This window comes from Zingiber officinale, chromosome 9A (genome assembly GCF_018446385.1).
Source record: "Zingiber officinale cultivar Zhangliang chromosome 9A, Zo_v1.1, whole genome shotgun sequence".
Classification (NCBI taxonomy): Eukaryota; Viridiplantae; Streptophyta; class Magnoliopsida; order Zingiberales; family Zingiberaceae; genus Zingiber; species Zingiber officinale.
Window position 1 is genome coordinate 30,445,153 of NC_056002.1, and position 18,161 is coordinate 30,463,313.

Sequence of the window (18,161 nt, forward strand, 5' to 3'; positions counted from 1 at the left end):
TAATGGTTGTGTGTCACTTGAAGATTGGATGGATTCTGGATAAAGGCTATATGCCACCAGGAAAGTGGCTATGTGTCATAAAGAGTGTGTCTCTAATTTATTTGAGTAGCTAAGCAAAGTGTAACAACTTTATTAGCATTGATTGCTCAACGAGCGGCTAAGTCAATGTGTAACAATCTTCTTAGCAACTATCGCTCAGTGTGCTTGCTGTCGCACGAACTATTTTCTCTAAGTATGGATTGGATGTTCTCATATGGTCTATGTGACCAAACTCTCTAATAGTCTATGTGACTTATTAAGTCTTTGTGACTTACCTGAATGAATTAGTCTTAGTTACTTACCTTGGACGAGTGGGAGATGTTGGAAATGGGGATAGTGGGGAACGTGGCCCATGTTCCCCACTACTCATAATGGAAAAGGTCCATTATGCCCCTGGTTTATTTCCCTATATAAAGGGGATGCGTCCAAGGATCAGAGGGGAGAATCAGGGTGTGTTGGAGACGAGAGTAAGAGGAGAACATCCAAGGCGGCGGGATTTGGTTTGTGAAATTGCGGAGGGCTTTCCGATCCTGTGATCGCTCTTCCGATAGCGAGTTTCACCACTGCCGATTGCGGATCTGCGGGAGATCGCTGTAAGTTTTTACCGCTTTATTTTTAATTCGTCTTTCATGCATTTAGTATAATCTACAAAATCAGCACCAAAGGGGTGTTGATTTTTTAAAAAATAACACTATAATGGTAGTTGGTGTATTTAAACTATGGTGTTGGCTTTTAAAAATCAACACTATAGCGGTTGTTGTATGTAGATTAGATGGATTAAAAATTTTTGCTCAAAGTCACGTCAAGTGCCCATGTAGGATGTCGCAACGATCGCTCGATTTTCATGACTAAGACAACTCAGGATGCTTGGAATTATTCAGGGTGCCTCAAGTGATTCCATGCACCCCGAGTAATTCTAAATGCCCCAAGGTATGTCAATCATAGAAATTAGGCACAAAAAATTTTTACTCTATGCGCCTCTAGGGCACGATGCAATGCACGACTAAGGAAGGACGATCGCGTGACAGTGGGTGTGTTTGGTTCAAGGATATCACATATAACCAAGGTTATTCACCTACGGTAATCCAAGATAACCGTGTTTGACGTCATCAATCTCGGCATCAAACCCAGAATCAGAAAACCATGGGTTACCCAAGGTTTTTCTTGATTCCGGAGGTTAAGCAATTTTTTCCCAAAATTACCCTCGGAAAGATCGGAGCACAATAGGGCAGTGCGGTGCAGAGGTTCGCTGCGAAGCTTCATGTGGCGTGCGGTAGAGCGGTGACCAGAGGTGGCAGTGGTGAGCAGTAGCAGTGGTAGTGGGCGGGGGTCGATGCTAGATCAGCAACGGAGGTGATAGCAGGCAACGGCGCTGCATTCCTTCATGCGTGTATATCGTCATGAATCTTCATGGCAGCTAGAGGTGGCAGCAACGACAGTGGGTGACGGGCGACAGTGGGCGGCGGAGGTGGTAGCAGCAACAGTAAAACAGTGGCAGTGAGCAGCGGAGGTGGCAGTAGCGAGCGAGCAATGGTGGGCGAGGGGTGGGCAGCGGCAGCACATGTGACGCCCGAAGGTGGCAGTGGTCGGCGACAAGCAACGGGTGATTGTGGGTGACAAGCGACTGCAGGCAACAAGTGGCGACGACGACGAAGGGGAAGGAAGATGACAATGATATTTTTTTTATTTTTTTATTTTTTTATTTTTTAACATACATATTTGATTAAACCTTTAGTTAATTAAATTAATCAACTCCTAACTACAGTTAGACGACCTGGGATTTATCCCACTATGCGTCTAACGCCTTTGTACCTGCATGTACCTCCCTCCATATCTGTGGGGCCGACACTAGGAGGTCGTTAATGTAGTAGAATAAATTTAATAATCCACTAAAATTATCTAAAAATTCTGAAATAATAAAAAATGTCAAATTTTATTATTTATATATATCACTTTCAATAATAATAATATTATTATTAATCCAAGAATAATAGGGCAAAATATCATACTAAGTTATATACTAAAATATCGAAACAAATAAGGTTTTTTTGTATTACCTAAATTAAACCAAACTTCCTCTGAATATGTTTCATTCTTCATAACTTTGGTTATATGATTATCTTGTATAAGTAATCACAATCACATAACAAGGTTATGCGTGATATTTCATTTCCCATAATGTTAATTATGTGATTAGTATTATAAGATAATCACATAACTCAAGTTATGCGCGATAATTTAAACCAGACACAAAGATTATGCGTGATAACTTAATCAAACACCCTCACCTGATCGCCCCTCTCAGTGCAACATGTTGCACCTAATGTTATTAAAATCGCGAGTTGACTCATAAACTTGTACAAAATCACGAGTTTACTTATGAAAAAATCGAGTAAAATTGTGATAAAATCATGTATTAAAGTAAAATCGGATCAAAATCGTAAAATCATATTTAAACTTGTAAAAATATGATTTTTTAGATAATTTTATTGATTTTGTGTCGTTAATAAAAAGAAATCATTTTGAACAAAATAATATTATTTTGAGATGATTTTAGATTTGCACTTGTATTTCTATTAATTTGTTATATTGTGTTTTATTTATCTTTGGACTTAAGTTTTAGATTTGTATTTATATTTATGTTGTGTTTTCATGATAAATATTTGATTGTTTAAAAGTTTAAAATTATGAATACTTTATAATTATATGAATTAAAATATTTTACATGTAAAATTATGTTATAATTTGGATTAAAATATTTAATAATCAATTAAAAAATATATCAATTTTTTTTAAAATTAATTTAAAGTATGATATAAAATTTTATGATTTTATTTTATAATCTAGTTTTACTACTATTTTAACAACTTTACCTAAACTCTCTATTCAATATGTAACTTAAAATTTCCCATATAAAATAAAATTATATATAAAAAAACCTTTTCCTACAATTTAGGCTTTATAAGTAAGACTCTCGGCGGATTCAATCTCTTCTTCCACGTACAATCACAAGTACCGAAGCGATGCATTGACTTCTTTGCCGGAATTGGAGCAGTGGAGATCTCCGGCACTGTGAACTTCTTCTTGGCTCCGACGCTGGTGGAGACCTGCCTTCTTGTTCGGTGCCGGCAGGGAGATATGGTGGAGGGAGCTGCGTCACCTGCGGTGCCCACCTCGCAAACTTCGCTGCCGTTGCTCCCACCTCGCTGGCGAGCTAATCAGGGCTCGGGAACGGAAGCAACTCGTTCCGCCGAGGAGCAAAAATCGGATCTTTTCCGTCTCCGTTTGAGAAAAATGGTACTTTTGCGCAATCCTGCATCGCAGTGGATTCGTCGTCGACGAGATGGTCCTCGACGCGCCACACCGGGCGCATCTCGATTAGGTACTCTGAATGCTGCTGGCGGCGGCTGCGGCGGCGGCGGCGGCGGCGTTGCTGCTTGTGTAAGCGATGGGGGAGGAAGGGTCTGCAACCGATGCCCTATTCTGTTCCGGTGGCGACGGAATAGGAGAGGAGAGGCGGAATCTGGTGAGGATGAACCTATTGTGCTCGATGGTGAGATAGTTGGCGTCACAGGCCTTGCAAAGAATCGCCCGGTCCTCTTTGCAAAACAGAAACCCTCGCTTCGCCTGCAAATCCCCAAATCCAAAACCGACATCAAAAGCCAAACTTTATCACCGGAACCGCGTCTTGGAGTCAAATCGCACCTGGCAGATGTCGCAGGCAGTGAACGTAGGTGGCCGCGAGCGAGAGGCGGCGGTGCTTGCCGGCGACCTTGTTGGCGCGGTGGACCTGACGGTCGCAGGCGTCGCACACGGCCGATGACTCCTTGCCACCGTCGATGATTATTTATGAGAAAGATTTAAAAAAAAATTGTGAGACAGAATTTTTAATGAAGCTAAAAATTAAAAAAAAAGGAAGAAAAATTAAACCATCGCCCACCGTGGGGCGCGAACCCACGACCACAAGGTTAAGAGCCTTGCGCTCTACCAACTGAGCTAGACGGGCTTGTTGAATCATTTCAACAATAATAAAATCTATTTCTTAACCGTCCCCTTCCGTCCCAGTTCCTCTTTGTCGACAAAAGACACTGTCAGCCTCTGCTATTTCCGAGTCTCATTGCTTCGGAAAGTGGAGGAATTCTCATCTGATCCATTTAAAAAAACATTCAGAAATGCAAAGCTTCTGCTTGTAAATACTTGTAACGAGATAAATTCAATCCAAACGTACTTATAAGCATCACCTTCCATGTTACAGGAAGACAAAAAAAACATGTTACAGGAAGACAAAAAAAACGCCTAGTAATTTGCAGAAGCATCTAAGTCAGTCTCAGTCTCCTATTTCGGACCAGGCGATAAGCATTCACCAACTGCATTTTCCTTCTGGCTAGTGATCTCGAGTCTTTATGGTTTAGTATGATGAACTGGTTGAACTCAGTGATGGCCTCGGCTGCCCTCTGTTGTATCTCGGTGGGTTAGTTTTGGCGACGTCAACAACTATCATCCAGCCGTTGATTATCTGTAGTAAACTCACTGTGTTATCTTCCTTTGCTGAACACATTTACGATTGATGGACAAACATCGAGATGAGCTAATATGGTTACCTTGCCGTTCATATCTTTCAGAGCAGCACTTGCAGCTTCTTCTGTTGTGTATTCTATGAAGGCATATCCTTTTGACCTTTTAGATATCTTGTCCATTATGATTTTAACTGCCGCAACAGATGGTGTGAGATGATACCATGATCGAAAAGCAGACGTTAAAAAGGAAAGACAAGAAAGGTGCATACCTTCAACTAACTGGCCAAAACCTTCAAACGCTGCACGCAGTGTTTTCTCGGAGGTGTAGAAGGATAGTCCTGCAAATAACAATTTGGATGTTGCTAACAAAGTCCCGAGTTTCATCTATTTGGCATTAGCTTTTTGTATCCTCTATATGTGTTGCTAATTTATATATGTGTTGCTAATATTACGATAAGCAGCTTGGCATTTCTAGTTCACATGTACATCAGACCGAGATGTTTGGCACAGCATGGTAAAATGTACTATCCTAGCAAATCACGAACAAGGGTATATGACAAGAACATTGACACACCCAAGGAGCCTACCGATTACAAGAACATTTTTCACGCAAATACTAAATCATTTTTTTCCCCTAATGCAACGTTGTGACAAAAAGTATATGCAATAAGTTAACGAGCTAAATTTGAATAATTTAGAAGCTTACCGGTTACAAAAAGTCTTTTGGTTCTGATATTTGGTACTTGTTTTGCTTCTGCTTCTGATAAGTTGGGATCATTACCTATAATATATTATTCAATTACTCAAACAATAACCACAATAGTAATTGGCTAAATTTCTTAACCATACATGACCAATATGTTCAAGAAAGTAAATCGACAACATAAATAAAAACAAACTGTATGATATCTGCCTAGGCAAAAGCTTAGGACACCCAATTCTCAACGAAGGGGACTAGAATTTATTGTTCTTGTTGAGACTTTAATTCAGTTGGCAAGTTGAGCAACAAGAATTATGTCAATTTTCCTTAAAGAGTATGAAATGAGGTAGATGAGTGAAAATAGATTTAGATTTGAACTTCAATGAATGAAAAAAATCCTGTAACTTCTATGAACAAAAAAAAAATTAAAGAAAATAGCCATAGATAGCTAGTTAATTCACTACTTGTTAATTCGCTACTTGGAAGATGTGAAAATAAGGGCAAATCAATACCATATTGCAGATAAACTTATACTTCAGAATTTAAATTATGCTTACAATATGATTTCGAAACATGATATTTAACCCAATGTTATAAAGAAATGATAAGTTTGTGGGCATTGGAATATAATTTATCTAAAAGGATATATACCTTTGTAGTTTTTGGTCTCTGACTCATGATTGGGATCAGGCCGAACAGACAACACCCCCGGAACATCTGTCATGCAATTGCAAACATCATAACCCTTTTGAAGGCAGATACATAGCTGAGAATAAATATTTCACTTCCAAGCAACATTGAAACTCACCAGCTAGTTCCCGTGCACATTCATAGTCAATTTGGCAACAAAATCCAAAATCTTTCTCCCATGATATATGATAAATGCATACTTGTGCATCCTTTTCGCTGAAATAATTATTAGTGGACTACAATAATGAGATATAGGATGAAAAGAGTAAAAGGACAGCCCAGTGCACGAAGATCCCGCCAATACGGGGAAGGGTCTATTGTACACAGCCTTATCCCGCCTTGCAAGGGGCTGTTTTCGATACTTGAACCCATGATCTCAAGATCACACGACAGCAACTTTACCGTTGCATCAAGGCTTCCCTTCACATAGGATGAAAAGAGTCTAATAATAAAATACTTACTTCCCCATAACCTTTGTTAGAGCTTGGGCATAATAATCTACCATTTGTGCCTTGGAAACAACTTCTACCCCAGGTTTATCCATTCGGACAAGCCAATACTCATTATTTTTTGAAAACAAAGAAAAACTTGAACTACAACCATCGGGTTTCAAATGGTTAACTGGGAAAGGATCTGAATAGCTGTAATCTTTCTTTCCATATCCCTCATCAATGTCAGGCCTAACATACAAAACTCCGGGAACACCTAAGCAGCAATAAGAGCATTTTAGCAGCGCAATAGCAATGGCCCAACAACAACGAGGAAAAAATTTGGATACAAACTAAACAGATAATAACAGATTGAATTCCACCAGAATTATGCTTAAATCTGACAATGTTTATATCAAGGAGAAATCCAGAATTTATCAGTATTTAAAGCAGACAACATTAAACTGACAAGCAGATTATCCAGACTCTATACTGAAAAAGCCTAAAATGTGATTTCGTCATCTCACAAGTAAAGCATTCTAACTAATTTCTCAGATAGGACACAGTGAATGAGATAGGAATTGGGTTTAGCTGGCGACAAATGTTAGTAGACAATTCAGGAGAGTCTTCAATATGTCATCTTCTTGCAGGAAGGCAAAGTAAGTGTTGGACCCTTGGCGGCCGGCCGGCTAGAAGGGGTGAATAGCCCTGCAAAAGAAAAAACAAACCTTTTTTGAACTTTACAGCTTAATTAAATCATATACTTGCATAAAAGAAATAAGAGACTAATTAAAGAAAAAGAGACACAGATATTTTACTTGGTTTGCAATCAGATGATTGCTAATCCAAGGCAGTTGAAGCTCACTATCAAAGTCTCCTTCAAGCGGAAAAACCTCTTACAACGTTGATGGCTCACAAACAAGTAGTAGAACAAAAGATAAGCATTTACAAGTGTTGTATTGACCTTCTGGGACTAGGGCTGTATTTATAGCCCTGGTCGAGACGCCTGGAAGGGTTCCAGGCGTTTGCACGGGATAAATTTTTATCCCCGTTGCAACGGGACGCGCCACTTCGAGTTTGGATAAAATTCCTGGTCCAAGCACCCAGACCAAAAAGTCAACATTTTGTTGACTTTCGGTCCCGGTCTTCTGCTCCGGTTTTGCTCGCATTGGCCTGAATCTTTTGCTCCAGCTCCGCTCGCTTGGGTGATTTCGGCCATTCGGAATAGGGTTCACCCGAACCCCCTTTTCCTGCCTTCGAGCAGACTTCCGCTCCAGCTTCTCATCTCTCAGAAACGTCGCGCGTCTCCTTCTCGTCAGCCAGCGTACTCTTCCGCAGCATCTCGTCCCTCGAACGCACCGAGCCCGTCAGCTCTCTTCCATGTCGTCCTTCTCGCTAGCTGTCTTTTGCTCAACTTTCTTCTAAGTTCCTACACACTTAGACACAGGGGTTAAATACCAACAGGACCTAACCTGACTTAGTTGATCACATCAAAACTACCTTGGGGTACTAACAATCTCCTCCTTTTTGATATGAGCAACCCTAAGTTAAGTTAGGGTAAACCACAAACAAATAACAGTTACAATTTTTGCTAGTACAAAAAAAACTAACTACCCTCTCCTAGACTTAATCTTGAATTCTCCCCCTTTGATCACATTAAAAATAGGGTATTTTAAAGTGCTTTTGAAAATAAATCTAAACCAAAGTCTAAGGGATAATTATTATCCAAAAAAATCATTAAGTTGAAATTTCGAAAATCTGGATTTTTTGTAAGTTATAAACCATTTTTGGAAAAGATAAAAATTAGTTTTAATTGGTCAAAAATTCTGAAAATTTTGACAGCAATAAAGCAAACATAATCAAAGCCAAAAAAAAATGTACTAAATTATCAAGTTGATTTAAGCAGAAATGAATTATTTTCTAAAAAGAATCATAAAAATAGTTTTGGAACAAAAAGATTTGAGAAATTTTCTAAGTATGTATTATGGCAATTAGCAAAAAAAATTAAAAGAAATTATTGTTCAAGGATTTTTGATAAAAAAATTTGCAATTAGATAGATAATAAAAAAATTTACCAACGGGAAAATTTTTTTATTGATTGATAACATGATAATAATTTGCAGAAAAATAAGATTTGTAAAAAAAATTGCACTACAAGATATAATAAAAAAATGATTCAAAGGTAAAAGAAAAAATATTTCTAAGTTTTTCTTACTGATAGATGTTGAACTCCTTTTTCAAAAGAATTTGGATCGAATTAATTTCAAATAGAAATTATACGAAATAATTTTTAAAAACATTGACAATTCTAAGCAAGAAAATTAAATCAATGCAAGAAGAATTTAAGCATGAATGATGATTTTTCACTTTAAAACTGATTTTGAAACCCAATATAAGTTCTACCTACTGGATTAATCAAAAGTTTCTTAAGGATATCTATCAACTTTTGCAATCTGGCCCTTATGGTATTTAAAATACCAGTTAAGCCTTCGATGATTGTCATAATTTCTTTCTGCAGCATGCGAAAAAAAATTGAACATGAATTTTCCTTAAATGTTTTTATCTTTTAATTTTGCATTTTCATCTATTAATTTTTGAAATTCTTCTTTTAAGCATGCATATTCTTTCTTTGATTTTACATACTTTGTTCTCTTTCTATATGATGATTTACTTAGCATTTGTACAATTTTAAATAATTGCTCTAGAGGAAGCTTACTTACTTGACTTACCATATATTTGTCGGTAAACGCTCCCCCTTCATTGTTGTTTTCTTCTACAATGTCTCCCCCTTCATCGATGATCTTGATACTCATTTCCGAGGTGCTTTCGTCATTTTCGGATAGGTATTCGGCAATTAGCACTGTTCCGGTAATCTCCTCGGATCCGGATGCTTTTGAAGCCGAGTCAGTATCCGTAGCATAATCAAATTCTTCTTTCATTGATTGATCGTAGAGTTCCAAGATTTTCCCAAAGTTCTTTTATGCATTGGTAGTTGTCGATTTTGTTGAGTTCTTGAGTGGGAAGAACACTCAGTAGGTGGAACTCAGTCTTACCATTTGCTATGAATTTATCACGCCACGTCTAGGTCCAAAGATGCTCCTCGAGTTCTTTTCCATCTTTTCTTTTGGGGACATCAAAATCAAATTTCATAGAAAGCATTATATCAAAATCAATTCAAAAAAATAACTCCATTTTTCGTTTCCAGAATGAGAACTCCTCCTCAAACGTTGACGGGCATATGCTAGTTCCGGCCATTTCTTTTCTTCAATCGGCGATTAATCCTCCTGAAGCATCCTAGTTCTGATACCACTTGTTGGACCCTCGACGGCCAGATAGAGGGGGTGAATAGCCCTACAAAAAAAAAACCAACCTTTCTCGAACTTTACAGCTTAATTAAATCATATACTTGCATAAAAGAAATAAGAGACTAATTAAAGAAAAAGAAACACAGATATTTTACTTAATTTGCAATCAGATGATTGCTAATCCAAGACAATTGAAGCTCACGATCAAAGTCTCCTTCAGGCGGAGAACCCTCTTACAGTGTTGATGACTCACAAATAAGTAGTAGAACAAAAGATAAGCATTTACAAGTGTTGTATTGACTTTCTGGACCAGGGTTGTATTTATAGCCCTAGTCGGGGCGCCTGGAAGGGTTTCAGACGTCTAGAGAGGGATAAAGTTTTATCTCCATCACAACGGGACGCGTCATATCGAGTTTGGATAAAATTCCTAGCCCGAGCGCCCGGAAGGGTTCCAGGCGCCCAGACCAAGAAAGTCGACATTTTGTTGACTTTCAATCCCGGTCTTCTACTCCGGTTCTGCTCATATTGGTCCGAGTCTTCCACTCCAGCTCCGCTCACTTGAGTGATTTCGGCCATCCGGAATAGGGCTCAGCCGAACCCCTTTTCCGGCCTTCGAGCAGTCTTCCACTCCGGCTTCTCGTCCCTCGGAAACTCCAAGCACCTCCTTCTCGTCTGCCAACATACTCTTCCGCACCACCTCGTCCCTCGGACGCACCGAGTCCGTCGGCTCTCTCCCGTGCTGTCCTTCTCGCTAGCTGCGTCTTTCACTCTCTTAAGTTCCTGCACACTTAGACACAGAGATTAAATACCAACAGGACGTAACCTAATTTGGTTGATCACATCAAAACTACCTTAGGGTACTAACAGTAAGCTCTTCTAGTTTCTTACCTTCTTTCTTTTTATGCAATTTGTGTTTGCTGTGGCATAAGAAATTAAGAATCAAGTACAATTCATTATTAACTTCCTTAGTGCGACTACTGGGCTAAAATGCATACGCCTAAGTTAATACTAGCCACCTATCTAATCTTATCAAGCTTCGTTACTAACCCAAAACGCACCATATGCGACTAAATTAACATGTAAGAATCTCCATTGTTTAAGATTTCACGTAGGTATAAGCCCAAAGATCATAGCCCAAAATACCTAATCAACAACATGTGAGACCCAATGATGGCTACATCATACACAGGCAGCACAATCTTATCCAGTATAAATGAGAAAACTGAAATAGTTGGCGCACTAAATGCTTAAAGGTAAGTTAATGATAGCTCATCTAAGCTTACAGAGCTTCATTATCAGAACACAACTCATGTCATACGGCAATTTGGTTATTGCCGCAAGATTCTACCGAGCTTTCTGTTCTCTCCTACTACTTTCACTTCAAGCAAACACTCAAAAGGGAAGAAAAAAACAGTGAACTTACGGGCTAGTTCATGAGATGATTCTTCGTTGATGTCACAGCAAAAACCAAATTGGTTTTGCCAAGAAGCATCGTATATGCACATCTGAGCGTCCTCCTCGCTGCCAAAAAGACCACATTTAAGCACACAGGAAAATAAGCAGGTAGAAATCAAAAACGCAAAAGAGAAGCAGAGGCCACGCCTACTTTCCCAAAACCCTAGAAAGGGTTTCGACGTAGTAATCGATCACTTCCGCTTTGGAGGAACGGCCGCCTGGGGGCTTCTCCATCACCACAATCCATCCCGCAGGAGGAGAAATAGTAGCAAGAGAGGACGACGGTGCCGCATTCTCCGCAGGATGAGACGGATGCGAAGCACGGGTGGAGATAGAAGCGCGAGAGTTGATGCCATGGCGGGCAAAGACGGGATTTTTGGTGGATATGGAGAAGGAAAGGGCGAGCTTAGTGGAGGCCAGCTGAGCCCCAGTAGGAAAGCGTGAAAGAGAATAGGCGGCGACGGCCACGGCGGCAGGCCTAGTGGACGGGAGAGAGAGGAGGTCCATTTGGGGAAGCCGCCGCCGCCGCGTGCGGCGATCGTCGAGAACTTATCTGGTCGCGGGGGCAGCAGCTCGTAGATTTTTAGGGAAATATTTCATTCTAACCCTCACATTTTACCAACCGTGCTAAATATGTCCCATAGTTATAAATTATAAATGAGTTATATCATTTTATTGATTATACTTTTTGTAGGGAACGTTTGGTTAAATGATGGAAATGGCTATGGATATGAGTTTGATAGTAAGGTGGAATGAAAATATGAATGGAAATGAAACCCATCAAGTTATATGGGTTTGGTTGATTCCTATAAATCTGATAATCATTCTCAAAATATGATTCTCAAACCCACAATCCAAACACTATCTTTTATTATCATTCTATTCCCTCATTCCCAAACTCATCAACCAAACACCCCCTTAGTATAATTTTAAAAGAGTTAAGATTAATTTGGTTAAAGAACCCCTCTTATCTTAAAAAATATTTTTATTTAAAAATATTAAATATAAAATATTAATATATTAAAATATTTTTTATTAATTCAATTAAAATCACTCAAATTTAATTATTCTTTTTTAAACGGTCATACTACAAACTACTGTAACATAGAAAGTAAATTCTAGTAATTATAATTATAATAAAATTATTTTAATTTAATTAAAATTATAATAAATAGAGGGGTAAAGATGGATGCCGCAGATTAACAAAAATACCAGATTAACTTCCTTTTAAAAAAAAAGAAAAGAAAAAAAAAAAAAGAAGAAGAAGAAGAAGAAGAAGTTAAGTTAACACCCCTCTTTGAAAATGAGCGCCCTTATTTCAAAAATACTTTTAAATTCAGGGTTATTGATGCTAGGCGATAGATACTATAAAAGTTAAATAATGACTTTTACATATTCATATTTTGATTATGTTTATTTGAAATATAATGAAGGTCACAAAACTCTTATCATTTAGTTTGCTGATTGAAATATTATTTTAATTAAATTATCATTCAAACATTAAAATTAAAATGATATAAAATTATAGTTGTATTTAGTTGCTAGCTTCTACAATTATAAAAATTAGCATCTAACTTCTATAATATGTAAAAACTAACAATTAGCTTCTATAATTATAAAAGTTAGCAACCTAGTTTCTACATGATAGGATAATCAAATTACAGAAGCTAACAATTAGCTTCTACACAATCGAAGGATCTTATAATATAAAATTTTAAAAGAAGCACAGACGAGAATTCATCTGACTTTACTAAATGTAAGATGCGACAAAAACATAAATTATGGATATCCATTTGATTTTTACACTAGAGAATTCTTATATCAAATTCTTTTTATTACCTTTGTTAAAATTATTGAAATTTATCAAAATTATTTTAACTAATTTAATTTTAATATGAATATTTTAATTAACTTTAAATAATGTTGACTAAACTAATCTAAAGTATCATGTTATAGCTATATTTGTTACAGGAGCTTCCGGATAAAGTATTTCTATTGGTCATTCATTTTTAAATGGACGTTGAATTAAGGGATGTTAGACTTCTGCATTATTTATCAAGAATATTTTCTAATTTATTTTAATGATCGATAAAAATATTTTATGAAACAAGACCGGTAGTTAGAGACGGAGTCACTCAGGGGTTATCCTGGGTGGTAGCCCATCCCTGAATGGCTCCATGCATATAGGGGTGAGTATTCGGTTAAAACCGAATCGAACCGAACCGAATTAACCGAACCGAACCGAACCGATTTGTTTTCGAATAAACCGAACCGAACCGATTTTCGATAAAAACCGAACCGAACCGAACCGAATTTCCAAGAAAACCGAACAAACCGAACCGAACAAACCGAATAAACCGATTTTTTCTGAAAATTTGGTTTAGATTAATAAAAATTTGGTTTGGTCTAAAATTTATGGTTAAAAAACTGATTTGGTTTAAAAATTCGGTCTATTCGGTTTATTCGGTTTAACCGAATAAAAAAAATCAAAACCGAACCCGAACCGAATTAACCGATTTTTTAGAAATAAAAAACCGAATTTCCGAATAAACCGAACCGAATTTTTAAATTCGATCGATTTAATCGGTTTATTCGGTTTAACCGAACTTTTGCTCACCCCTACATGCATATATCATGTTAAGAGGGAAAAAAACAATACCAAGTAGAAAAAAATTAAACACAAGTTAGATAGCTTTGTTTTCAAATTTTTTTATTAATTCCAAAAATTTTAATTTACACATAAAGTGGGAAACATGTTTCACACATTTATTATTGACAAATCTTCTTTTTACAACTTTTAATTTTATTTTTAATTCAACTATATATTTGTTTAATTAAAATTTTTTATTATAATTATAAATACGGATTTCTTCTTTCTCCTATCCATTCAGATTAAACTTGTAATATATATGGTTGTTATTTCTTTAACTACTAGCCAATTATAATCATGAAAGGTAGCCCTTATTTCTACCATCCTAATCCTTGACTCTGAAACCACAATCCAATTCTTCGTCTTATTCGCCTCACTCATCCCATCGTTGTCCTCTACTCGTCCTCCCTCGACGATATCATCTCCCTCCTCCCCCTTATTTACTTGTCCCCATGCCCTTTCACTGTCACCATTTGTGGCCAGGCCGTCACTGCCGGAGGCGTAGTCGTCAACATGATCACTCTCGGTTGCAGCTACCATGACTGGATTGGCGTTTCCTCCACGTCGGCATAACCTTACGTCGACACCAAAGGTAAGCAGTTGTAGATAAAGGTCTCGCGTGAGATGCTCAAGCATGGTCTTGCATTGCGCTCATGGACAGACTACCTCTATCTCATCGTCAGCAACACATTCTCTAATACCGACATCAACAATCAGACCTTCTACGATAACCCTTAAATTTTCAATATCTACGAATTAGATATTGCTATCGGTAAATTAACTTAACAATTTCATAAATAATAAAAAAATGATTTAATAAAAATTTAAATCGGTGGAATATAAGAAAAGACGAGATGATAACTTGATCGTACACAGCGAACTCAGACCTCCTCTATGGTATCTTTGACGGACTCACTCAATTTTACATCAGTCCAGTCCCTCTTTGATTTCTAGATCCATCCCTGCTGGTAGCTAACTAGATTTATCATTTTTACTAATCATTCATTATTAGAAGTACCTTAAAGCCACAAATGAGTTTTAACAATAATTTTAGATGGTAAATATGTTTGCTATTAAAGGCATGTTCACATGCCGAAAAACATCTATCATGAGGCCACATTCAACTTAAGTATAGATCAGTTTTTTCCATTTTTGTTTTTTCTTTTGGTCAAGGGGACCATAAGTGGAATGAATTTTATTAAGAAATATTTGCGGAAAAAGGAGGAAAAAAAATCCACGAGTGAAAAAATATAGCCATCCAACAAATGGCAAACCAGTGGCAATGTCTCTGCGGCCACCGTGGCTGATACGGTGCGTATTTTGTGGGGTCGATAAGATGATGTGGCTCAGAGTCAAGGACGTAAGACGGTCAACAGTCCAGCTGACGAGGAGGCTAAAAAGGTCAGAAGTCAGGCCAACGTGGCCGGTCAATAGTCCAGCTGACGAGGAGGTCAAGAAAGTCAGAAGTCAAGCCAACGTGTCTGGTCAGCAGTCAGGCTGATATGAACGACAGGGGGGTCAAAAGTCCAACCTATGTGGTCAAAGTCAAAAGATATAATTATAAGACCCAGCGTGCAGGTCGGGACGTACATGCCTCGGATAACAATAAGCAGAAGGCGGGTCGGGAGTCAGACTCAGCGTGCAGGTCGGAACGTACATACCTTGGATAGCAATAAATAGATGCGGGTCGGGAGTCAGACCCAGCGTGCAGGTCGGGACGTACATGCCTTGGATAGCAATAAACAGATGCGGGTCGGGGATCAGACCAGCGTGCAGGTCGGGACGTACATGCCTTGGATAGCAATAAACAGATGTGGGTCGGGGATCAGACCCAGCATGCAGGTCGGGACGTACATGCCTCGGATAGCAATAAGTAGAAGGCGGGTCGGGAGTCAGACCCAGCGTGTAGGTCGGGACGTACATGCCTTGGATAACAATAAACAAATGCGGGTCGGGGATCAGACCCAGTGTGCAGGTCGGAACGTACATGCCTCGGATAGCAATAAGCAGAAGGCGGGTCGGGAGTCAGACTCAGCGTGCATGTCGGGACTTACATGTCTTGGATAGCAATAAACAGATGCGGGTCGGGAGTCAGACCCAACGTGCAGGTCGGGACGTACATGCCTTGGATAGCAATAAACAGATGCGGGTCGGGGATCAGACCCAGCGTGCAGGTCGGGACGTACAGACCTTGGATAGCAATAAGCAGATACGGGTCGGGAGTCAGACCCAGCGTGCAGGTCGGGACGTACATGCCTTGGATAGCAATAAACAGATGTGGGTCGGGGATCAGACCCAGCGGGCAGGTCGGGACGTACATGCCTTGGATAGCAATAAGCAGAAGGTGGGTCAGGAGGCCATACACTACATGACAAATAGGTCTGCAAGGAATCGTAACCACCTGTCAGAGAACAATCATCACATGTCAGGAAATATTCTAACGATGGGAGGCTCATACTTCCCTTGGTTCCTCCGCCAGCCTATAAGAGAAAGCCACGTGTCGACTACCGCTAGACAAAGCCTGACATCCGACATTCCCTGACATTCGCCGGGTTCCAGAAGCCTCAGTTGCAGTATAAAAAGGGAGGCTTTGTCCCTTACGCAGGTACGCTCACTCGTAATTTCTTACCAGTCTTTTACTTTTCGTGCTTTCTCTGTGATTTCTAGGGAAAAAGTACCTGACTTGAGCGTCGGAGGGCCTGACCCGGGGGCTTTTTCCCTGGTTTCTGGTCTCTAACGACCGGTGGACTCGTCTGAGTGTGTGCAGATCAATAGTGTCATCATCTTGATCATTTCTCTCCGTAAAACCGCCCGTGTGAACCTGTCCAGGGGAGACCGCTGATTCATCATCTCAACGACTCGCCGTCAACTTTTAGCACAACAAGGCCCGCCTTCATTCGACCGAGCTTCCGGACGGGATCAAATTTGGCGCAGATGTAGAAGGACTTACGGCAGGCATCTAACAAGCCGCATGATCCAGCCCCCCAGCGGAGCGTTCTTCCAAAACTTGCGATTGCCAGAGCGTCAGGAGGCCGCTAGGTCTCCCTCTAACTCGATCAAAGCAGTGAGGGGAGGAGCCCCATCGGTAGTTTCTGCGGCGACCCCCGAGCCTGTGGAGGAAGGCACGCGCCAAAAATCAGTAAAGGAATATTTCTTGCAAGTTTTCCTCCGGGATCTAGAGGTAGACGTGGGAACATCTAAGGGAAGGGAGGCAGATGGAGTGGCAGAGCTCCCGGACTGGCCCACCAAGGGTAAAGGTGGCTGACCGGGAGAGGAAGCGGGCGCTTGCAAAGAAGCCTGCTCAGGAGTTATATTTCGGCCGGGAGCCAGGACTGATATGTGGGGCGACATGACAGGAACCTCAAGCCCCATAGTGCTCTCCCAGGCAGGAGAAGCAGCCGGGATTTCCAAAGTGTGAGGGGCAGCAGAAGAGCGACGACTGGAAGGAATAGGTGGGGGTGACGCTTGGATAGCTGGAGTCACTCTTTTCCTTTTGCGTTGGAGTTTCAGGCGTTCAGCCGGTCGGGGGGTGCCACTTGCCTCTCCTCAACCTGCTCTTCAGCGGCCTCCCTGATTTGTTCTCCAGGGGTTTCCTCAACCTGCCCTGTCGTGTGCAGATCAGCTAGTTCTATAGTGATCGGGCCTTCCGTTAGAGCCACATCCATGGGAAGCGCTGAGGAGGTTTCTTCTTGGGTCGTCACCGGCGGAATATGGGATGGTACGGAAGGAGCAGATTGCGAAGCGGGACCGGATCGGGAGGAATCTGCTACACCTTTTTTAAGCTCCTCACTTAGATTTTTCAAATAAGAAGCAGACCGGCGCTTAACATCATAAGCGTATGCTCGGAACATGGCAACCTCTGCGACAAGAAAGAAAGATACCTCAGTTAGCGAATAATAGATGAAAGGAAAATGAGGTCTTACCAAACGGAGCCCCGATGTCTTTCTAAACAGGGCTGAGCCCAAATAAATATAGAAAGCCTTCCAACAATAACACAGAAAAGTTAACAAGCACGCCCTGAAGTGCTTCGGAAGCGGGGGCACAAAAAGGCTGGTGTTGATGTATAGGGAGGTCGACCGGGAGGTCGGGGCGCCATTGTATAGGCCCGACCAGCGGCTTGGGCAGTCTGACAAAGAAAAAACGGGATTTCCACCCTTTGTTCGAGGAAGGCATGTCCGAAAAGAACTTGTAGCCGGGCCTAGCTTGTACCATAAACACTCCGGGCTCCGAGCGTTTGAAGGAATAGAAGTGGTGAAAAAGATGAACAGTCAAGGAAAGTTGGTATATGCGACAAAGAATCACGGTGCCACAAACTACCCTAAAGAAGTTAGGAGCAAACTGAGAGATGCAAATGCCGAAATATTCACTCAGGGAAGA

The 18,161-nt window shown here is 40.1% G+C and overlaps 1 protein-coding gene, 1 non-coding gene and 1 pseudogene across 2 annotated transcripts; all 3 read right to left on the bottom strand.

Moving 5' to 3' along the window:
• Nucleotides 1–2,925: 2,925 nt before the first annotated feature.
• Nucleotides 2,926–4,057, bottom strand: LOC122019118 (annotated as a pseudogene).
• Nucleotides 3,973–4,045, bottom strand: TRNAK-CUU. Its single transcript has one exon. It is a non-coding gene; the product is annotated as a tRNA-Lys (tRNA).
• A 142-nt stretch (nt 4,058–4,199) lies between the features above and the next one.
• LOC122019834 (organelle RRM domain-containing protein 1, chloroplastic-like) lies at nt 4,200–11,743 on the bottom strand. The gene is made up of 9 exons (XM_042577394.1): nt 11,286–11,743; nt 11,103–11,200; nt 6,408–6,651; nt 6,065–6,162; nt 5,908–5,973; nt 5,263–5,337; nt 4,826–4,894; nt 4,641–4,747; nt 4,200–4,555 (listed from the first exon to the last, which is right to left on the bottom strand). Exons 1-9 carry the CDS (start codon nt 11,639–11,641, stop codon nt 4,448–4,450), a joined length of 1,221 nt encoding a protein of 406 aa, XP_042433328.1. The 5' UTR covers nt 11,642–11,743; the 3' UTR covers nt 4,200–4,447.
• Nucleotides 11,744–18,161: the final 6,418 nt, after the last annotated feature.